The sequence below is a fragment of the Leptinotarsa decemlineata genome, unplaced genomic scaffold (assembly GCF_025532065.1).
Source record: "Leptinotarsa decemlineata unplaced genomic scaffold, Ldec_3_MD MMD2_tig00026314_RagTag_RagTag, whole genome shotgun sequence".
In the NCBI taxonomy this organism is placed as follows: Eukaryota; Metazoa; Arthropoda; class Insecta; order Coleoptera; family Chrysomelidae; genus Leptinotarsa; species Leptinotarsa decemlineata.
In genome coordinates, this window is record NW_027412684.1 from 7,083,946 (window position 1) to 7,101,373 (window position 17,428).

Sequence of the window (17,428 nt, forward strand, 5' to 3'; positions counted from 1 at the left end):
CACTGCACCACTGCCAAGGTCTTCAATGTTATTGCTCATGCATTGCTTATCCTTATGTTTCCGCAGAGGTGAGGTGATCTCTGCGGCTTTTATATGAACATTTTGCTGAACGGGTTCCAACTCGGTGACAGAGTTGTTGTCATCTCGTTCAGTGTCGAAAACTAAACCGAGTTCATCAGCTGCTCAGGCAGCTGCCCTAAAGAGAAATGTTCCAATTCCTGCTCTCTCATGGTCACGGATCATGTAGAGAAGGGGATCCGAATTTCGAACTGACAATAAAGATTATTATTATTATTATTATCATTATTATTATTCAGTTAGTCATCAACCACCTCAGAAATACAGACAGGTTGTCACAGTTTGGCAGAAAATAAAACTTAATTCCCATTGTCAAGGAATGATTTCAGAATGTCATCAAGTTCCAAAAAGTTGCCAGTTCCAAATGAATCTATACAGAAATCGCTATTATTGTATTGCGATAGTGCCTCGACGAATTTGGAGTATTTTTTCATTTGGTTTCACAACTCTGAGTCTTATCTTTGCTGGAACTGTCAGACATGAAGTTTACCTAACCTATCGATAATGAGTGATTGTAAATCAAACCCATTTTTCAAGCACATGAATTAAAAAATTATCTCAGCCACTGAAATAAATAGGACGATCGCTTATTGATTAATCACAATACGCTGATATTCAAAGTGGAGAGCATTAAACATATTTTCCTGAACAGAGTAGCTTGAAGAAAAAAATCAACATGTGCTCAGTTTCTGTAACTCCCACTTGTGTACCTTTGCCTTTGCCAGACCAACAACTGAAAGACTTGGTGAGGAAAACTAGAGACTGGGCGATCTTGCATGGGGCCTCGATGAGATCAAGACGCAACTTCAGCGAGGATTCGATACAATTCGCTCCTTTCAATCTGTTTCCGTCTACTTTCCTCAAGAAAGATTTTCAGAAGGTGGTGGACGTACAGGCTACTTTCCAAGAGTTGATACACAAAGTTGCCCATGATGGGGAGTTTTTGAGGAAATGTCTCAAAGATACCATTCAAGTAGACGAATTCACTGGAAATTTGTTCAAAATATATGAGACGGTGCAAAAAGAAGGAATAGTGCAGGTGAGTTTTTTTGCTGTTGATTATATTGTCTCATTTTGAAAAATACTTAGTTGAAAGAAGAAAAATTTTCACTTCCACATTAGAAAGTATGTAGTGGAAATGGTAGTTTCAAGATAAGGTCTAAAAAGGGGCTAAATTGAATCACATATTCTGGGGTTGAACATAACTCGATTGGATGTAACACACCTCAATGTCAATGTGTACACAAAGAAAGTTACAGCCCTTGGAAGGTACAAAATGAAAATCGATTTTTTCCGATATTTTATGAACCGTTGAACATGACTTTCTCATCGTGAGATCATCCTATTCATATTTATAGTAACCACGAAATCTGTTCAGCCCATAAAAAAATTAGGAGGGTATTGAACCACTAAAACGCCCTAACCTTTTCTATATTTTGGAATCAATTTGATAATGTGACACCATTGGTTATATATTATTTTTTGATTTTTTTAACCTCGTAGCACTCTTTCGAAAAGCCAGTCTTTATAGAGATGCAGGCTCTTTTCCATTATCTTTTAAACATTCACGCTTCAACAATTACATTCTATTTGAAGGATAATGAAAAAGCAGTCGCATTTCGATAAAAACTGGCTTTTCGAAAAAGTGTTAAGTGGCAAAAATTTCAATATTCAAGAATGATGTATTAAATCAACTGTTTCACAATACTAAGTTGAAAATTGTAATGCATAGGTTATATTAATATATAATTATCTTACGATAAAAAGGCCATGGATTCATTTTAATTTCGATATGTTAAACAGTTCATGAAATATTAAAAAAAATCGATTTTCTTTTTATATTTTCCAATGACAGTAACTATTTTGTGTGTATATCTGTATTAAGGTAAGTTATCTCGAATCGAGTTATTTTTGACCATAGAATATGTGGTTTAATTTATGAACTACATTTTTGTTACACCCTGTATATAACAAACATTGTTCTCAAATTAGTCGGAAATCAAATAGAAATAGCAAACTGGTACTTCTTCTACGAGTTAGAAATCACAAATTTGAAACCAGGGTTCTTGATAAATTCAGAACTGGAGTGTTTCTTGGAAGAAACAGCCGTTGGCAAAGAAAGTATTAGATTTGGCATATATTAAATCAACCGAATAAGTCGTCAGAATCAGATGGCATTCATCTAAAAATGGTGCAAACAAACTAAAAGAAAAAACATGAAGATTCATCAAGACAATCTTTATTCTGATGAAACCTGAGAAAATAGAACAGGATTTGGGAAATGTCCTGACACATCAATTTCATTCCATTTGCATGAAAAAGCAGGTATATTATATTTGTTCCACTCATCGAAATACACATATAGATACGGTACGCCAAAGTAAACAATGTAATGTCGTTAATTGTTGTTCTACATATTCTTCACGCTGCAAGTTACCACTACCAGTCCTGTCATGATCCTGAACAATTGAAATTTTTCTATATCGATATCGATATAGAAACTTTTTTGGGATACGAAGTAGCACCGTGACATCAATGTTTTAGTTTGGCAATGATACTTTTCATCATAATTATTTTTGAATGATTTTGATGCCTAGATAGGATTGCCTACTTATTTCTATGCATGGCTACCTGGTCGATCCAACCAACCGATAAACCGGTTTCGGGGTGTTTGCCCCATCATGTCATAATGCACCTCTCCGGAATATTAATCATTATTCCGACTCCAACAAATTCTATATCGGCCAAACCAAGAAAAAACTAATCCAAAGGTACAATGAGCACAAAAAGGCATACATACATCCAATAGTATATAAATCAAACCTCGCAACACACGCCATACAAAACAAACATAATTTCCCCCCACCAGAGAACATAAAACTCATAAAACAAGTCAACAGGGGAAACCGCATGGATATTTGGGAAAACTTGAACATCCATAAATTTAACAGTCATAAATCACTTATCGAGGAACAAGTACAAATCAAAACACAACATTCCTAGAGAAGATCTAACACAAAGAAGAGTACCTGATGCAGTACAAATATATAAGGTTGCCCCTTTTCTCTCATGTAGACCTACGACTTTGTAGGTACGTGTGGCAGATACCCAACGGATAAAACAACAACTAACCCAGTTAACCTATATATATATATATATATATATATATATATATATATATATATATATATATATATATATATATATATATATGTATATATATATATATATATATATATATATATATATATATATATATATATATATATATAAATCGATTTAATTCGTGAGGTTGCAGTCAATAGCTGGGCTATTACAAAGAAAACTCTTTGTTATATGTCAAGCTTTCGGTATATTTCACACCTTCGTCAGGACAACTACAATAATAAGATTATATATCTTGTAAAAAATATATAAATATGGAGAACTTACTAACGTGAGAATAAAATATAAAATGGTTCAAAAACAGATAGAAAAACATTAATAAATGACAGTTGATAAAAATTTTGGCTGATAATGTCAAGTGGGAAAATTCTGAATGATACTCGAATTACTAGATTTTTTATTTTCTTTATCATATTTCAGTAGGTACGTGTAAATTTTGCTAAGACTATCAATATCAGTTCGTTTATTCATTGAATGTTCTTCGTTATTAATATGTATCATTTCCAAAAATATCCTTTTCGTTGTATTGGTTTCTCTATCTGAAATATTTGGATTTTCAAAATTCATTTTATGATCCTCCGAATAAACATGTTCTGTTAATGCACAAGAATTAACATTTCGTCTACAGTCGCCCAGCTATTGACTGCAACCTCACGAATTGAATCGATTTATAGTTAATCCAGTCACTAATTATTCTGTTATATATATATATATATATATATATATATATATATATATATATATATATATATATATATATGCGTAAACGCAAGCGAAACATAAGTGGAACCACCTATTGGTGTGACTTATGTTTTTCATATCAATAAAATACATTTATAAACTAAAACAAATAATTTTTATCTCCATTTGTTTATAATTTTTTTATAAACAAATAGACTATTTCGATATTTAAAAAAAATTACAACTCTATAGAGAACTGTCAATTATGATTAAAAAAAATCTTGATAATAATATTTGATTGTTTATAATCCTTTTTTATGAGTCTACTCTTTAAATTATTAGATAAGACATTTTTTTCTTTTCTTAAATCATGATTAACAGTTCTCTACAAAATAAGAGAATAAAATTCATCAACAATTCCATTGTTTATTAACTCAATTATTTGTTACAAACAAATTCTCCTCTTAGCTTTATTTTTTTCTTGAAAAAGAAAAGAAAAAGAGAAAAATTACAAAAACAACCACGAGCATAAAAATACCGAAAACAATTTTTTTCCATTATTCATTCAATTTTGAAAATGCACTCCAGTAATATTAAGTAGGCATGCCTACCTAGGCATATTCTGTGTGTTAAAAACAGTTGAGATGAAATTCATTAGGTAATGAACAGGGTGACGGTGATGAAAGAATATCAATTAAAATTATTTAAATTGAAAATTGCTATGTAAACTTTTCGATAGGCAAATTATTATAGGCATGTTTGTTAATAAATTATATTTGATAAAAAATATGTCTCATCAATTTATCTGATGGGTGATGATCGATCTTCCACGGTAATATCCACGGGTTATTTCTATCTGAAATATTTAGAAATTTTTTCCATTCCAATTTCGAAATAATTTTGATAAAATGGGCTTTTGACCTTAATCGAATTGACTATTTATATAAAATAATAAATGATTTCAAAAATTGTACATACATTACGGGTAGCCAACATTTCGAGAAATGGAATTTGTGGATAGGCGAGATTTCTAATTCAATTATATTTTTCACAAGGGCAATTACATCCCAACCAAATTCTATTGTTCATGTGAAAAATGCCATTTTATAAATAACAATTGACGTACTTCAAGATATTATATCAATGTCTATGAAAACACATTAAATCTTATCTTCATCGAAGGAATCAACTCTGAAAAACAACACATAAAAACAAATAAGTTTTGTTCTCGTTTCACAAGATATCAGAAAATAGAAAAAAAACATATCAAAATATGGAACAAAAATCAGTTATTTCTCAAGTACACCCAGGTAAAAATACTGTCATTAAAAACATCATCATTAATGAGCAAAGATTTTTTCACGTTTAAAGAAATATTAATATGTTTTTTTTGTCGGAAAGGAGTTTTGTGTGGCTCGCATGTTTGACCGCCTCTTCTCCAATCAAATCACATTTCCAAGAACAGTTCTCCCTCAACGTGTGGGCAGGAATCCTTGGAGATTATCCATTCTTTATTCCGGGAAGATTGAACGGAGAGAGATATCGTCACTTTTTTGAAGATTTTTTTTTATTTCACTGGAAAACGTGCCACTTAGACTATGAAATGAAATGTGGTTTATGGATAGGTCGAGGAGGATCTCAACCATGCCCCCCTAGGTCACCAGACCTTAACAGTTTGGATTATTTTTCTGTGAAGATGCCTGAAATCTTTAATTTTCCAGACACCTATCCAAAATGGAGAAGAATTGAGAAATCGAATAATTAACTCTTGCATATCGATTCAAGATACTCCAAGAAATTTCCAAAGAGTGCGTGAATCAATGAGAAGAAGATTGGATGCGTGTATACACGCAGGAGGTGGACAATCCGAACATTTATTGTGTTTTTGAATTAGATTTATATCTAGTGTTCCGTTATTTATGGTTGATTAAGAATTAGTGTTCCGTTATTTATAGTTGATTAAGAATTTGCGTTTGAAATATTTCTAGGTTGAATAAAAAAAATATTTTTTTTTCACTTTTTGACCAACGCATGCATCGATTAATTCAAATAAAAATATTTCAAAAACGGCTGCTATCTATCAACTTTTAACAAGCATACCTTTTTCACGTGGAAATAACAGGGGAATCGATTTTTTTTCCTAGAAAATGTGATTCATACATGCATGAAAAAGTTATGATATCCCAAAAGAGACCCCCTACAATTAAGTGCCAAACTAAAACAAAATTCGAATTTCTCTTATCAAAAAGTCCAAAGATCGTCATCATTTTGAAATTTATTTATGGAAAATCAAAATAAAAATTATGAAAAGAGAAATGAAAATTTCTATGTTTTTTACCACTTTTATTTGTAACTAACGTTACTGCAGTTTCGTCCTATATGGACATTTTCAAACTAATACAATAAACTAACAATGTATCATTACATTCGCCAATATATACCATTCAGGTACTATATTGAGTACCTGAATTTACAGTTCACAATGCGGATGTGCCAATTCAAAAACCGGTGAGTAAACTAAATCGATTTGATCATTTAACAGGTTGCACCCTCAATGTTTATGTTTGTGAATTTCCAAGAATTCTAAATAATTGAGTTTGTAAACCTTTTTTGCATAGTGCAAAATTTCCGTATCGTTTAGATTCGGGAACTTGTGGTTGTATGGCAAGGAATGGTTTGAAAACGTCGCATCATTTTTTCCTAGTCTGAAGGACCTTTCATGTTCAGCATACCGTTTTCGAAAATTTCGACCACATTGCCCCACATGAACACTGTTACACTTCAGACACTTAAGCTTATGAACTCCAGATTTCTCCAACTTGTCCACCTTATCTTTGGCATTGAAAAGGAAATCAGATAACCTGGCATGTGGTCTGAATGCCACTTCCACATTGTTTTTTCTGAATAGACCCGCGGTTATCTCTGTTCTTTTTCCAAAATATATTGGAGCTACCCATTTTTTGATTTCTGGTTGTTTGACCTGAGGGTATATTATTCTGAAAGTGAATTTACGGCTTTGTTTTCTGACTAACTTCCGGATAGTATCTGCGTTGAAACCATTATTATGACCTTTCTGTGTAATTATATCGATTTCCCTAGCTAGATTGTTAGCAGACAAATGCAGTGAGAATGCTCTGTGCAACATTGAATTGTAGGCTGCTAATTTATGACTGTCTGGATGGAAAGAATCGCTTAGGATGGTGATGTGTGTATAGCTAGGTTTTCTGGAAACATTGAACTCAAATTTATTCTGATTGTGTGTAATGGTCAGGTCTAAGAAATTTATTTGTTTCTCTATCTCTGTTTCGAGTGTGAACTGAATGTTGCTATTGAGATTGTTCATGAATGTCATAAATTGGTTCAGCTGTCGTGTAGTACCTCTGAAACAGGCAAGAATATCGTCTACATATCTGTACCAAAAATGAATATGTTTTTTACCCAGGTCGGAGTTTACCATCTTGGTCTCCAAGTTGTTCATAAATATGTCTGCTGAAAGTGGACTAAGGGGTGAGCCCATTGGTAAACCTGAATCCTGTTAATAGAATTTGTTGTTGAACTGTAGATAACTCTGATTCAGGCAACCTCTCCGGTTTTTAAATTGGCACATGCGCATTGTGAACTGTAAATTCAGGTATTCAATCAAGTACCTGAATGGTATATTAGCGAATGTAATGAATCATTCTTAGTTTATTGTTTAAGTTTGAAAATGTCCATATAGGACGAAACTGCAGTAACGTTAGTTACAAATAAAAGTGGTAAAAAACATAGAAATTTTCATTTTTCTTTTCATCATGATCTCCTACCACATAGTAACGGCTACATCCATCAATTTATTAAAATAAAAATTAATTTTCAACATTCTGTATCTCAAAAAGCAAGGCCTTGTGGACTCATGCTTGCTTAATTTTTTTTACCTTATGAACTTGATGAAAATTGATAACACTAATCCATGATAATAATTGAACAATTTTCAGAACACCCTTTATTTCTGAACGGTAAAAAATGTTTATACCGAGAAAGCTACGGTGTTGGTGAAACACGTCTAGAAATAAAAAATATTTGTATAAATTATTTAATTGAAATCATTGATACTATATTCGATGAAATTAGTTCAAATACAGACGATAATTCTGTCATTGTTTGATTTATTCTACATTGATAAGGAAATAAACTCAAAATCCTGTCTGTAGGTAATCAGTTGAATAATTTTGTATTTTTTATATTTTTTCTTATCATATTCATCACACCTTGACACAATCACCAGACGATTTTTATTTTTGGGCTTGATGAATTCCTCTTATTGGCCACATTTCTCGAACATTACAATGTGATGTAAAAGAAAGTCTTTGACTTTATACTGCTCCATCTTGATACAAAAAAATGTGGGAATCTTTCAATTTCAAAATTGATTGCTTAATTCCTTTCTTTGGAAGATTCCCACATTTTTTTGTATCAATATGGAGTAGTAAAAAGCCAAAAACTTTCTTTCCCAAAAAATTTGTCACTCCTAAAAATATAACCCTTATATGGTCACCCATATTCAATGTCTAACAAAATCGAGTCCATGAGGCTTCACGAAACATATTACTTACAAGCTGGAAGAAGTTTACCCTGAGCAAGGCATCGACAACAGAATACTACTGAATAAATTTTATTTCAAAACCGAAGAACCTACTACTCTATAATTTTCATTTATAAACTAGTGAATAATCTGATTGACTGTTGGAAACTACTCTCCCACTTCAACTTTCATGTTCCACGAATTAATTCTAGAAATGAACTGACTTTTTATCTACCAAATTCTAGAACAAACATATTACTCAAGTCACCAGTTGTTGCAATGAGCAAACTCTACAATCAACTTTGTGAAAATCTCGACATTTATTATGAACCCATTAGTCAAGTTAAGAACCATGTTAAGAACCATGTTAAGAGCCATGTTGAGAAACTTTTACACTCTAGTCAAAATACATGAGCCTAACTTGAAAGTTACTCTACCATGAGAGCTTATTACTACTACTGTAATACAGCTGAATATAAATGACGAAAGAAAGTTAAACATGTTTAACTTTCTTTCGTCAGTTATATGTTCAATTCATTGTCTTTCACTCATTTTTACTGCCCTGAAGAAGCTTCCTATTAGAAGCGAACGCTTGGCAAAGTAAAGTAGAGTTTTGATTGGCGATCTTGCACCATCTATCAACACATGTTGATAGATGGTGCAAGAATCGAAATCTGTCGCGCATATTTTCTTGAGATCTTTAATGTAAGAGCCATGATGTAAAAAAACGGGCCGAGAGTTTTTGACAAAATATTTTACACGGTGAAGGAGTCCATGTGATCACACCAGGGATATACTGAAAAACTATCAGAGATATTAATGTAATTTCAGTAAATTTTTTCAATTTTTTCCAATAACCCTTATTGAAAATCTCAATTGTCATCTGTGGTTACTGGTCAAATAACTGAAACTTTGTTTCAGCCTTTGAACCTGGGACTTTTCAGATGTGATTACATGTTAGAATCTGGCAACGCTAAGAATCAATCTTCCCATGAGAATTATCCATGTTGTTGTTGGAAACAAGTAGAATATAATACCATCGCATCGGGATTTGGGTGGCTTGGACCTATTTCTGCTGCAATTCAGAGGTAAAAACATTAGAAACTCACAAAAAAAATATATGAAATCAACTGGTTTGGTGATCTAATAATTTTTTTCAAGAAGGGTCAATTTTTCCTAAAAACAGTTTTGCCAATGTTTCGAATTCAGTTACATTTTTCTCCAGGGTTCGGAAAGTAGTTTCTTCGTATTGGAAATACAACTATTTTGAAATGATTAGACATATTAGATATATGATGCAAATGAAAAATACTGAAATTATCAAATTCTTGCGACGAAAACACTACACAAAGACATGAAACAAACGAATCATTTGTTTGTTTCAAAATAGTTATATTTCCAACACTATGGAACTTCTTTTCGAGCTCTGAAGAAGAATTTAATTAAATTCGAATCGTTGGCAAGGATACAATTATTTTTTTCAAATATCCTGTTATCTAACTTACCCTTTTTGAAAAAAATATATGAAAATTTGTATAGAAAGTGTCATCTACTTAAAATTGAAGCAATGTTATAAAACATTTATATATCGTTCGATTCTATTTCTTTTTCGTTAGGTAGTCAATTGAGAAGTCTACTAGAAGACCAAATTTGAAAAATAAGCGCTCGTTTTTAGGGCCCATGATAACATACGGTGTAGTGACTTGGTGAACAAAAACAAAGTAATTGGGTATGGCTAGGCTATTAGGCGGCATGCAAAGGCTTTCGTGCCGAAGTGTCATGTGAGCGTCCCCAACTGCAGCACTTGAGGTCTTACTCGAACTTCCAACATTGCACATCTACATACAAAGACAAGCTCGACTGGTGACATACAGGCTAATGCAGGGACAAACCCCAATCAGCCAGTCACACGGTGCAGAATACTTGAAACTGTACAGTGAACTAAAGGCAGATCCTATACTAGCAATGCCCGTGGATAACGCAGTTCCGTAGTACAACTCTCAAAAAGATTTCAAAATCATCATACCAAGCAGGGAGGACTGGCAAATCGGCCCACCGGTAAAAGCGGAAAAAAGTTGTTATACAGATGGCTCAAAGACCCAAAAAGGAGCGGGAGCCAGTATATACGGAGGCAGAACAAAGACGAGAATCGCACACACCTTAGGGCATAATGGGGAATGTTCCTCAATTTGGGTTATTACAGCAAATGGAAGTTTGAACAAAACAAAGTTGAGTTCAATTCATGAGTTTTTCAAATTCACTTCGAAAAGAATTCAAATTGATGTTTCAAATGTTGGATTTTGATTTTTAAAGGGATTTGTTTCTAATTCACATATTAGCAACAGCGCCTAGCATGCTAGATCAGAGTTTAGGTTACTAGTATGCTGGAAGAAGAAGAATCATGTCAATAGTGTCAAATTAAAGCAAAATATAAATTATAGTTCAATACTACCTCCACAAGTCACATAAACAACAGTTTTTCTGTTATTTATTTATATAGAGGAAGATAGGTTAGGTGCACAAAATGTCATATGTCACAGAATGTCTCGGAACTCGGAACATAAGTAAACAGAACAGCACGCCTCTGAAATATGTCATCTTTGTTTGTCTCATACAGGTAACAGATTAATTGTCCTTTATTAGCTATAACCGATGTTGCCAAATGGTGAAATAGAAACGAATCCCTCTAAATGTTGAATGCATTATTTCAATCTTTGTTTCAAGTATTTAAATAATTTTTTAAAGAAAAAGGTTGAAATGATAAGTTTAAAATGCGTTGTTTTAGAGCTCTTTTATGAAAACTACTTGATTACCGTCAGGAGGAACATTCCCCATTCCAGGCAGAAGACCTGCTAAACCACAATCGAAAGTTTGTAAGGGTAGTGGTGGGTCTACTAACGGGGCATATCCGACTCAGGAAACATATGAGCAACACGGGTCTGACAGAAGAAATCCAATGCAGGTTCTGTCAAGAAGAGGAAGAAACAGCATTGCATATGCTCTGTGAATGCGAAGCGATAGCATGGCTAAGACGCGCAAGATGCGGGGAAGAGAAACCAGAGGCTGCCAGCTATATGGAGAGGTCAGTGTCAAGGCTATGGAGTCTCATCAAAGAGATCAAGCTAGACAATGATTCCAACAACCAAGAATCATCATAACCGATCTGAAAAGGTCGCAGTGAATCAGGCCATGGGCCAGCTACCCGATAATCTAATCTAGAGCCCACGTGTATTACTTTTCGATATCAAAAATCGGTAAAATTATTAGCAATTTTTTAAGTTAATCAAATCACATTTATGGTTTCTGTCGGAATTATTTCAAAATGCGTTCATCATTTGAAAGAAACGGAGTAATCAGAATTTTCATCGATATTCTCATTACGGCACCGGATTCACCAGATTTTCGTTAATCAGAATTCCATGGGAATATGTTCATGTTCATCATTGAAACATCTTAAGTACAGGAACAATATATTGAAATGACGCACCGATATTGTATCAAAATAACTGAAAATTATTTCGGAAAGAAAGTTTTTGGCTTTTTAATACTCCATCTTGGTAAAAAAAAATGTGTGAATCTTCCAAAAAAGGAAGAAAGCAATCAGTTTCAAAAAAAGTAACTTTATACATAGATGTGTGCCTTTACAAAGAAGTAACTTTCAGACACAAATCTGAAAAAAAAGCCTTCATGAAAGAGCTACTTTCATATAAACATTGAATTACATGAAAGAAACAAAAATGTTTTCGAAACAAATACTTTTATTTCCCATTTATTATTCCCATTTATTTCCATTTATGTGAACACTGATTTATATACAAAAACATTTTTCTCTACTCCGTTTGTATTACAAAAACTTTCTTTCCTAAAAATTAATGACTCCTAGAAAGATAACCCTTCCAATTGAAAATTATTGTCGTTGAATTCCGAATTAGTCGATGACAAGAACAAGTAGTTCAATCCCTAATGATTGATACCAGTTCAATTATCGGCTAATCAATAAAAAATGGAAATCATATGTATTCCCGAAGATAATTATAATTACGAGTATCATTAATTACAGGAAAGAAGGATAATATACGTGGGCTGTTCAAAAAATAAGGTGAATGTTCAAATTTCGCGGGCTACGTACATTTTTTTATGTTGGTACACTCGTCTCGAACATTTGTTTACGATTTCAGCTGTTCACCATGTTCGGTTTGTTGGTGAGAGGCATAAAAGTTAAAAGTATGTTGCGTGTTCGGCGATTTTCTGCTATCGAAAAAACCGGACCAAAGAATTTGCATCAAATTTTGTATGCAAAATTAAAGTAAGTCCTCCAAAATACCCGTAATGTTGTCAGTGGCATACGTAGATTGTACTCTGTGATGAAAATGTTGAGAAAGTAAAGAAAATTGTTATGTATAATCGTCGAATCACTTTTAGAGAAGTTGCTGAGGATGTCATTATATGGGTTGGCTCATGCCAAGCAATTTTTTTAAAAATTTTGGGCATGAAGCGTGTGGCAGCGAAGTCCGTTCGAAAATTGCTGAATTTTGACAAAAAAAAACGTCGCGATTGCATCGTTCAGAAATATTTGAATGACGTCAACGGATTTGCTTAAAAGTGTCATAACTGGTGACGTGTCATAGGTATATAGTTATGAAAACGAAAACAAAGCCCAATCATCCTAATGGAAGAGCTTAAGAGAACCAAAATAATAAAATGCACGCCAAGTTCAATCAAATGTCAAGGTTTTGTTTCCTGTTTTCTTCGAATATCATGGCGTAGTGCACCAAGAGTTCTTGCAATATGATCGTAGGGTCAATAAGAAGTATTATCTTGAAGTTATATACCGGTTGCAATACGAAGAAAACTACCGGTTTTGTGGAAAAACAATTCATGACTTGTGTATCATGATAATGCACCTGCTCACTCGCCATTAATTGTTCGTAATTATTTGGCCAAAAACAACAATTTAATCATGCCTCAGCCACTGTATTCACCAGATTTTGCCCCCTGCGTCTCTTTTCCGTTCCCAAGATTGATGACCCATGAAAAAACGGCATATTGCGAGACAAAAACTCACTGACAGAGCTCAAGGGCATGCCAGAAAGTGCATATCAGAACTGTTTCGAAGATTGGATGAAACGCTGACAAGTGTAAAAGGTATATCTGAGGGGGACACTTTCTAAAAATACAAAATGGAAATTGATGAATAATTTAAAAAAAAACGAAAATTCACCTGAACAGAGTAGTATACAAACATATTTGACAAAAGGCATGAAAATGCCTACGCAGAAATAATTCCAATGAAAGTGAAAACGCGTGTAGCGAGTACACGCGTTTTCACTTTCCGAGCTACTATTTTTACTCTTGTTTTTCGTTAAAAACTATATTTTCTAAAATGAATTCTCAGTTCAATGATGTGACGATTGAGAATACTGTAACGAATCTGAAGCCGCCCTTGACCCGTACGCCGGCCGAATCATGTAACAAACACATGACATCACCGCGAAAGAATGCAGTCGGCAACCGTCGGTAAAACTCTAGTCGAGTACCGAACCGACAACAGATTCCTAGAAAGGACCGTTACATCATATAAGCCCGGCTTCCTGGCCCAAGAGGGCACTTCAGAAAGTGAATCGAGCGGCTAAACAAGAAATTCAATAGTGGAAATAAATTAGGCATTAGTTGCTAAGTGTCGTAAATAAATAATTTTATGATAAGTGAAATATTGTGGGAAATAAATTTGTTTGAGACAGTTGATTCTTTAATTTTCTACAATACTTTAAAATGGGATAAATTCTCAAGACTTATTTGCGAATGAAAATAATTCAAACACCACTGCAACGTAATAAATTTTCTCATCTCTGATTGGTTTTCAAGATGTTGAGAAATAAACAGATCATTAACTACTTTTACAACAAGACACCGTCATATAATTGATGTTTTTTTTAATAATGAATATTATAATTTTGATGTTTTTGGATGGATCAATCAATAGGACTGGAAAAAATATCGATATTCAATTTAATTTTAATTTAATTTGAAAATCTAATGCTTTTTTTCAGGTATGCTCTGCAAGAACTAGGAGATTTGAAAAGGCTGGAAAACGTAAGCATGAAAAATTTAATTGTTTACAGAAATCCAAAACCAACTGAATGACTACAGAAATTTATATATTACTTCAGACAAAATACTTCATTGTGTGACAAAACTGTTAGAGTGCACGATAATGTTCTGAATTCACGTAGATTTCTAAGTTTGAATCATATAGGGCATTTCTTGAGAACTGTCATCAGATGATTCTCAGTAATATTTCAAGAGAAAAGTATTAATGAGAAAAATTTTTGATAGTCAAATTGAAAATGTACTTTTCAATAGGTAACTTTGAATCTACTGGAGGCACAACAATCCGCTAGGTGCTTCGATTTCTTATTTCACCCGCAGTAATTCAAGATTTGGGTCCAGTTGCACAAAATATAGTTTGAAAGTTATAGATAATTTAATTGAACAAAAAAATTCGTATTCTTGCGAACACTTCAAAAACTAGTATTAATATTTATCGTTTCAATTGGGCTGTGAAAATACAGGTGAAAATAAGTGGTTCGGTTCGGGTGCATATAACTACGTCGAATTCCCACTATGGCGAATTCCTATTACGTCAAATTCTTGCTATCGTGACGATAAAAGCTATTCCCTTTCTCAACGTCAAAGAAATACGAGAGTCCTTGAATCTCAGACCCATTCGAAGTATCGAGTTTTAGACGTAATGAAAATCGACGTAGCGGGAATTCGACGTAAGTGGGATTCGCCGTAGTGAGAATTCGACGTGAGAAAAATTATTTACTCAGGACCAAGGAATATTACTACGTCTAATTCCCGCTACGTCGAATTCTCACTACGTACAACTTAACCCTTCAAGTACGTCATCAAAACGCGAGTTATACCTAAAGATTCCTCTGTAACAATAAGTCCAACGAGTGGTGGATGTAAGGACGGGAATTTATCGACATTCACATGTTGCAGACAGTTTTCTAGATAAGGCAGAGTCATTGTTTGTTTCGCAACGTACCCAAAATTTTATATTATATCCTTTTTTTATGAAATTATGTCTGGGTGCTATAATCAATGTTGAAGCACAAAATAATAATGATAATATCTATCCAGAAAAATAATGAATAGACGAGGTTCAGCTGAGAAAACTATTTTAGTGACCGTCAAATGACAATTCACTAATATTAAGAGAAGTCGACCTTATATAGACTTCTATGGAACGCAATAATTTTTTGGTGGTTTTCAAATATCCTAATATAGTTATAACAAATGAAAATACTGTAGTGTTTGTATTAATCCTTTGTATATGGATTTTAGCAATAACAATCTACCATTCTATTTACAGTTACCCGAAAATAACGCTCTTGATGGGTTGTGTGAGGGAATGTTAGAAGCATGGAAAGCATACGGAAATCCAGAAGCCATAATTTTATTTATTATCGAAAATATCTCCTACAATATTGCCGACCAGAGATTCCATGAATTCAGACTTAGAGAATTAAGGCCAGACATTAAAGTTGTTAGAAAAACTCTGACCGAAATCAGTGATAGAGGCAGGATCAGCTCGACAAAAACATTTACGATGTAAGTTTTTTATTTATCACCACATTCGAGAAATAATATATCAGAAACAGGTCTGTACAATTTCATTTTTATATTTTTACTGTTACAATTAATGATGTGACAGAATGCTCTGATTTGGATTACGAGGTGTTTTTTATCAGATTGGTATACATGCCCCAGAATTATGATAAAATTTTCAACTATTTTCACTGTTTCCATTTTACTTTATTCCTGGTAGCCGCTAAGGTTGGATATGTTTTAATGAGATGAGCAATGTATTTGTTAAAACGGATGGATCAAAGAATTTGTATCAAATTTTGCGTTAAAAATTGAATGGAGTGTAACGAAGTGCGTGAAATGTTACAAAAGGTCTATGGTGAAATTGCTGAAACAGGAGTTTACGAGTGGTATAAGTGTATCCAAAATGACCATCAAGAAGTTGAAGATGCTGAATGCCCCGGACGCCCAACACATCAACAACCGATGATAACATGTAACAAGTGAAAGAAATTATTATGAACGGTCGCTAAATCACAATTAGAGAAGTCGCTGATAATTTTGGCATATCGATTGGTTTGGCTGCCACAGCAACGAATAGAAGTTGTTCAGGAGTCTGTAAATGAAGTGAACGACGCTGAAGAATTACGGAAACATGTTACAACAGGTGACAAAACATGAATTTACGTATATGACGTTTTCTTCGATTTTGATAGCATAATACATCATTAATTCTTGTCACGAGGACGAACGAACAATGAAAAGTACCAACTACAAGTTCAACGCTGTTTGAGGCGCCCCTTCATTGCTTGTGAAATTTCAGCCTGAACAATACTCTAAGAATGCTCCAGCCTCCACATTAGCCTGACATGACTTCATGTGACCTTTTCTTATCCCCAAAAATAAATGAAAATCGAAAGGGCCATCTTTTTATAAGCATTGTTTACATTAAAAGCGCATTGTTGAAAGAGCTAAATGTTGATAGTTTAGGAAATGTTTCGAAGATTGAAAGAAGCGCTGGCACAAGTGCATACTAAATAAATATTGTTTTCAAAACGCGAAAATTCTAGCTATTTTTTTAACATATCGTCGGCCTAAGATGCAAATGTCCTAACTCTAAAAATACAAATTTTACATTAGACACAAAAAACTTTCTCATTTCCTCAATAAATTGAAACTTGATTTTTTTTCTGTCAAGTGATGATTAATACTATGATATTATTAGGGTTATGACTTTTCTCATGATAAAGTGAAGGTTTTCCATTAAATACAGGAGATAGGCCATATTCAAGAGCTGTGTAGGCATTATTGTAGAGTTAGGTTACTTCATATCTGTGAAGGAAATAA

At 33.4% G+C, this 17,428-nt stretch overlaps 1 protein-coding gene across 1 annotated transcript in view; it reads left to right on the plus strand.

Annotated features, from left to right (window-relative positions):
* The first annotated feature begins 660 nt into the window (after positions 1-660).
* Positions 661-17,428, plus strand: part of LOC111502309 (glutathione synthetase) — a 29,069-nt gene continuing 12,301 nt past the window's right edge. The window contains exons 1-4 of the mRNA XM_074181758.1: positions 661-1,117; positions 9,407-9,573; positions 14,536-14,578; positions 15,867-16,105. Of these exons, the coding sequence (XP_074037859.1) occupies positions 755-1,117; positions 9,407-9,573; positions 14,536-14,578; positions 15,867-16,105 (812 nt within the window). The 5' untranslated portion in view covers positions 661-754. The remainder of the gene's footprint in view (positions 1,118-9,406; positions 9,574-14,535; positions 14,579-15,866; positions 16,106-17,428) is intronic.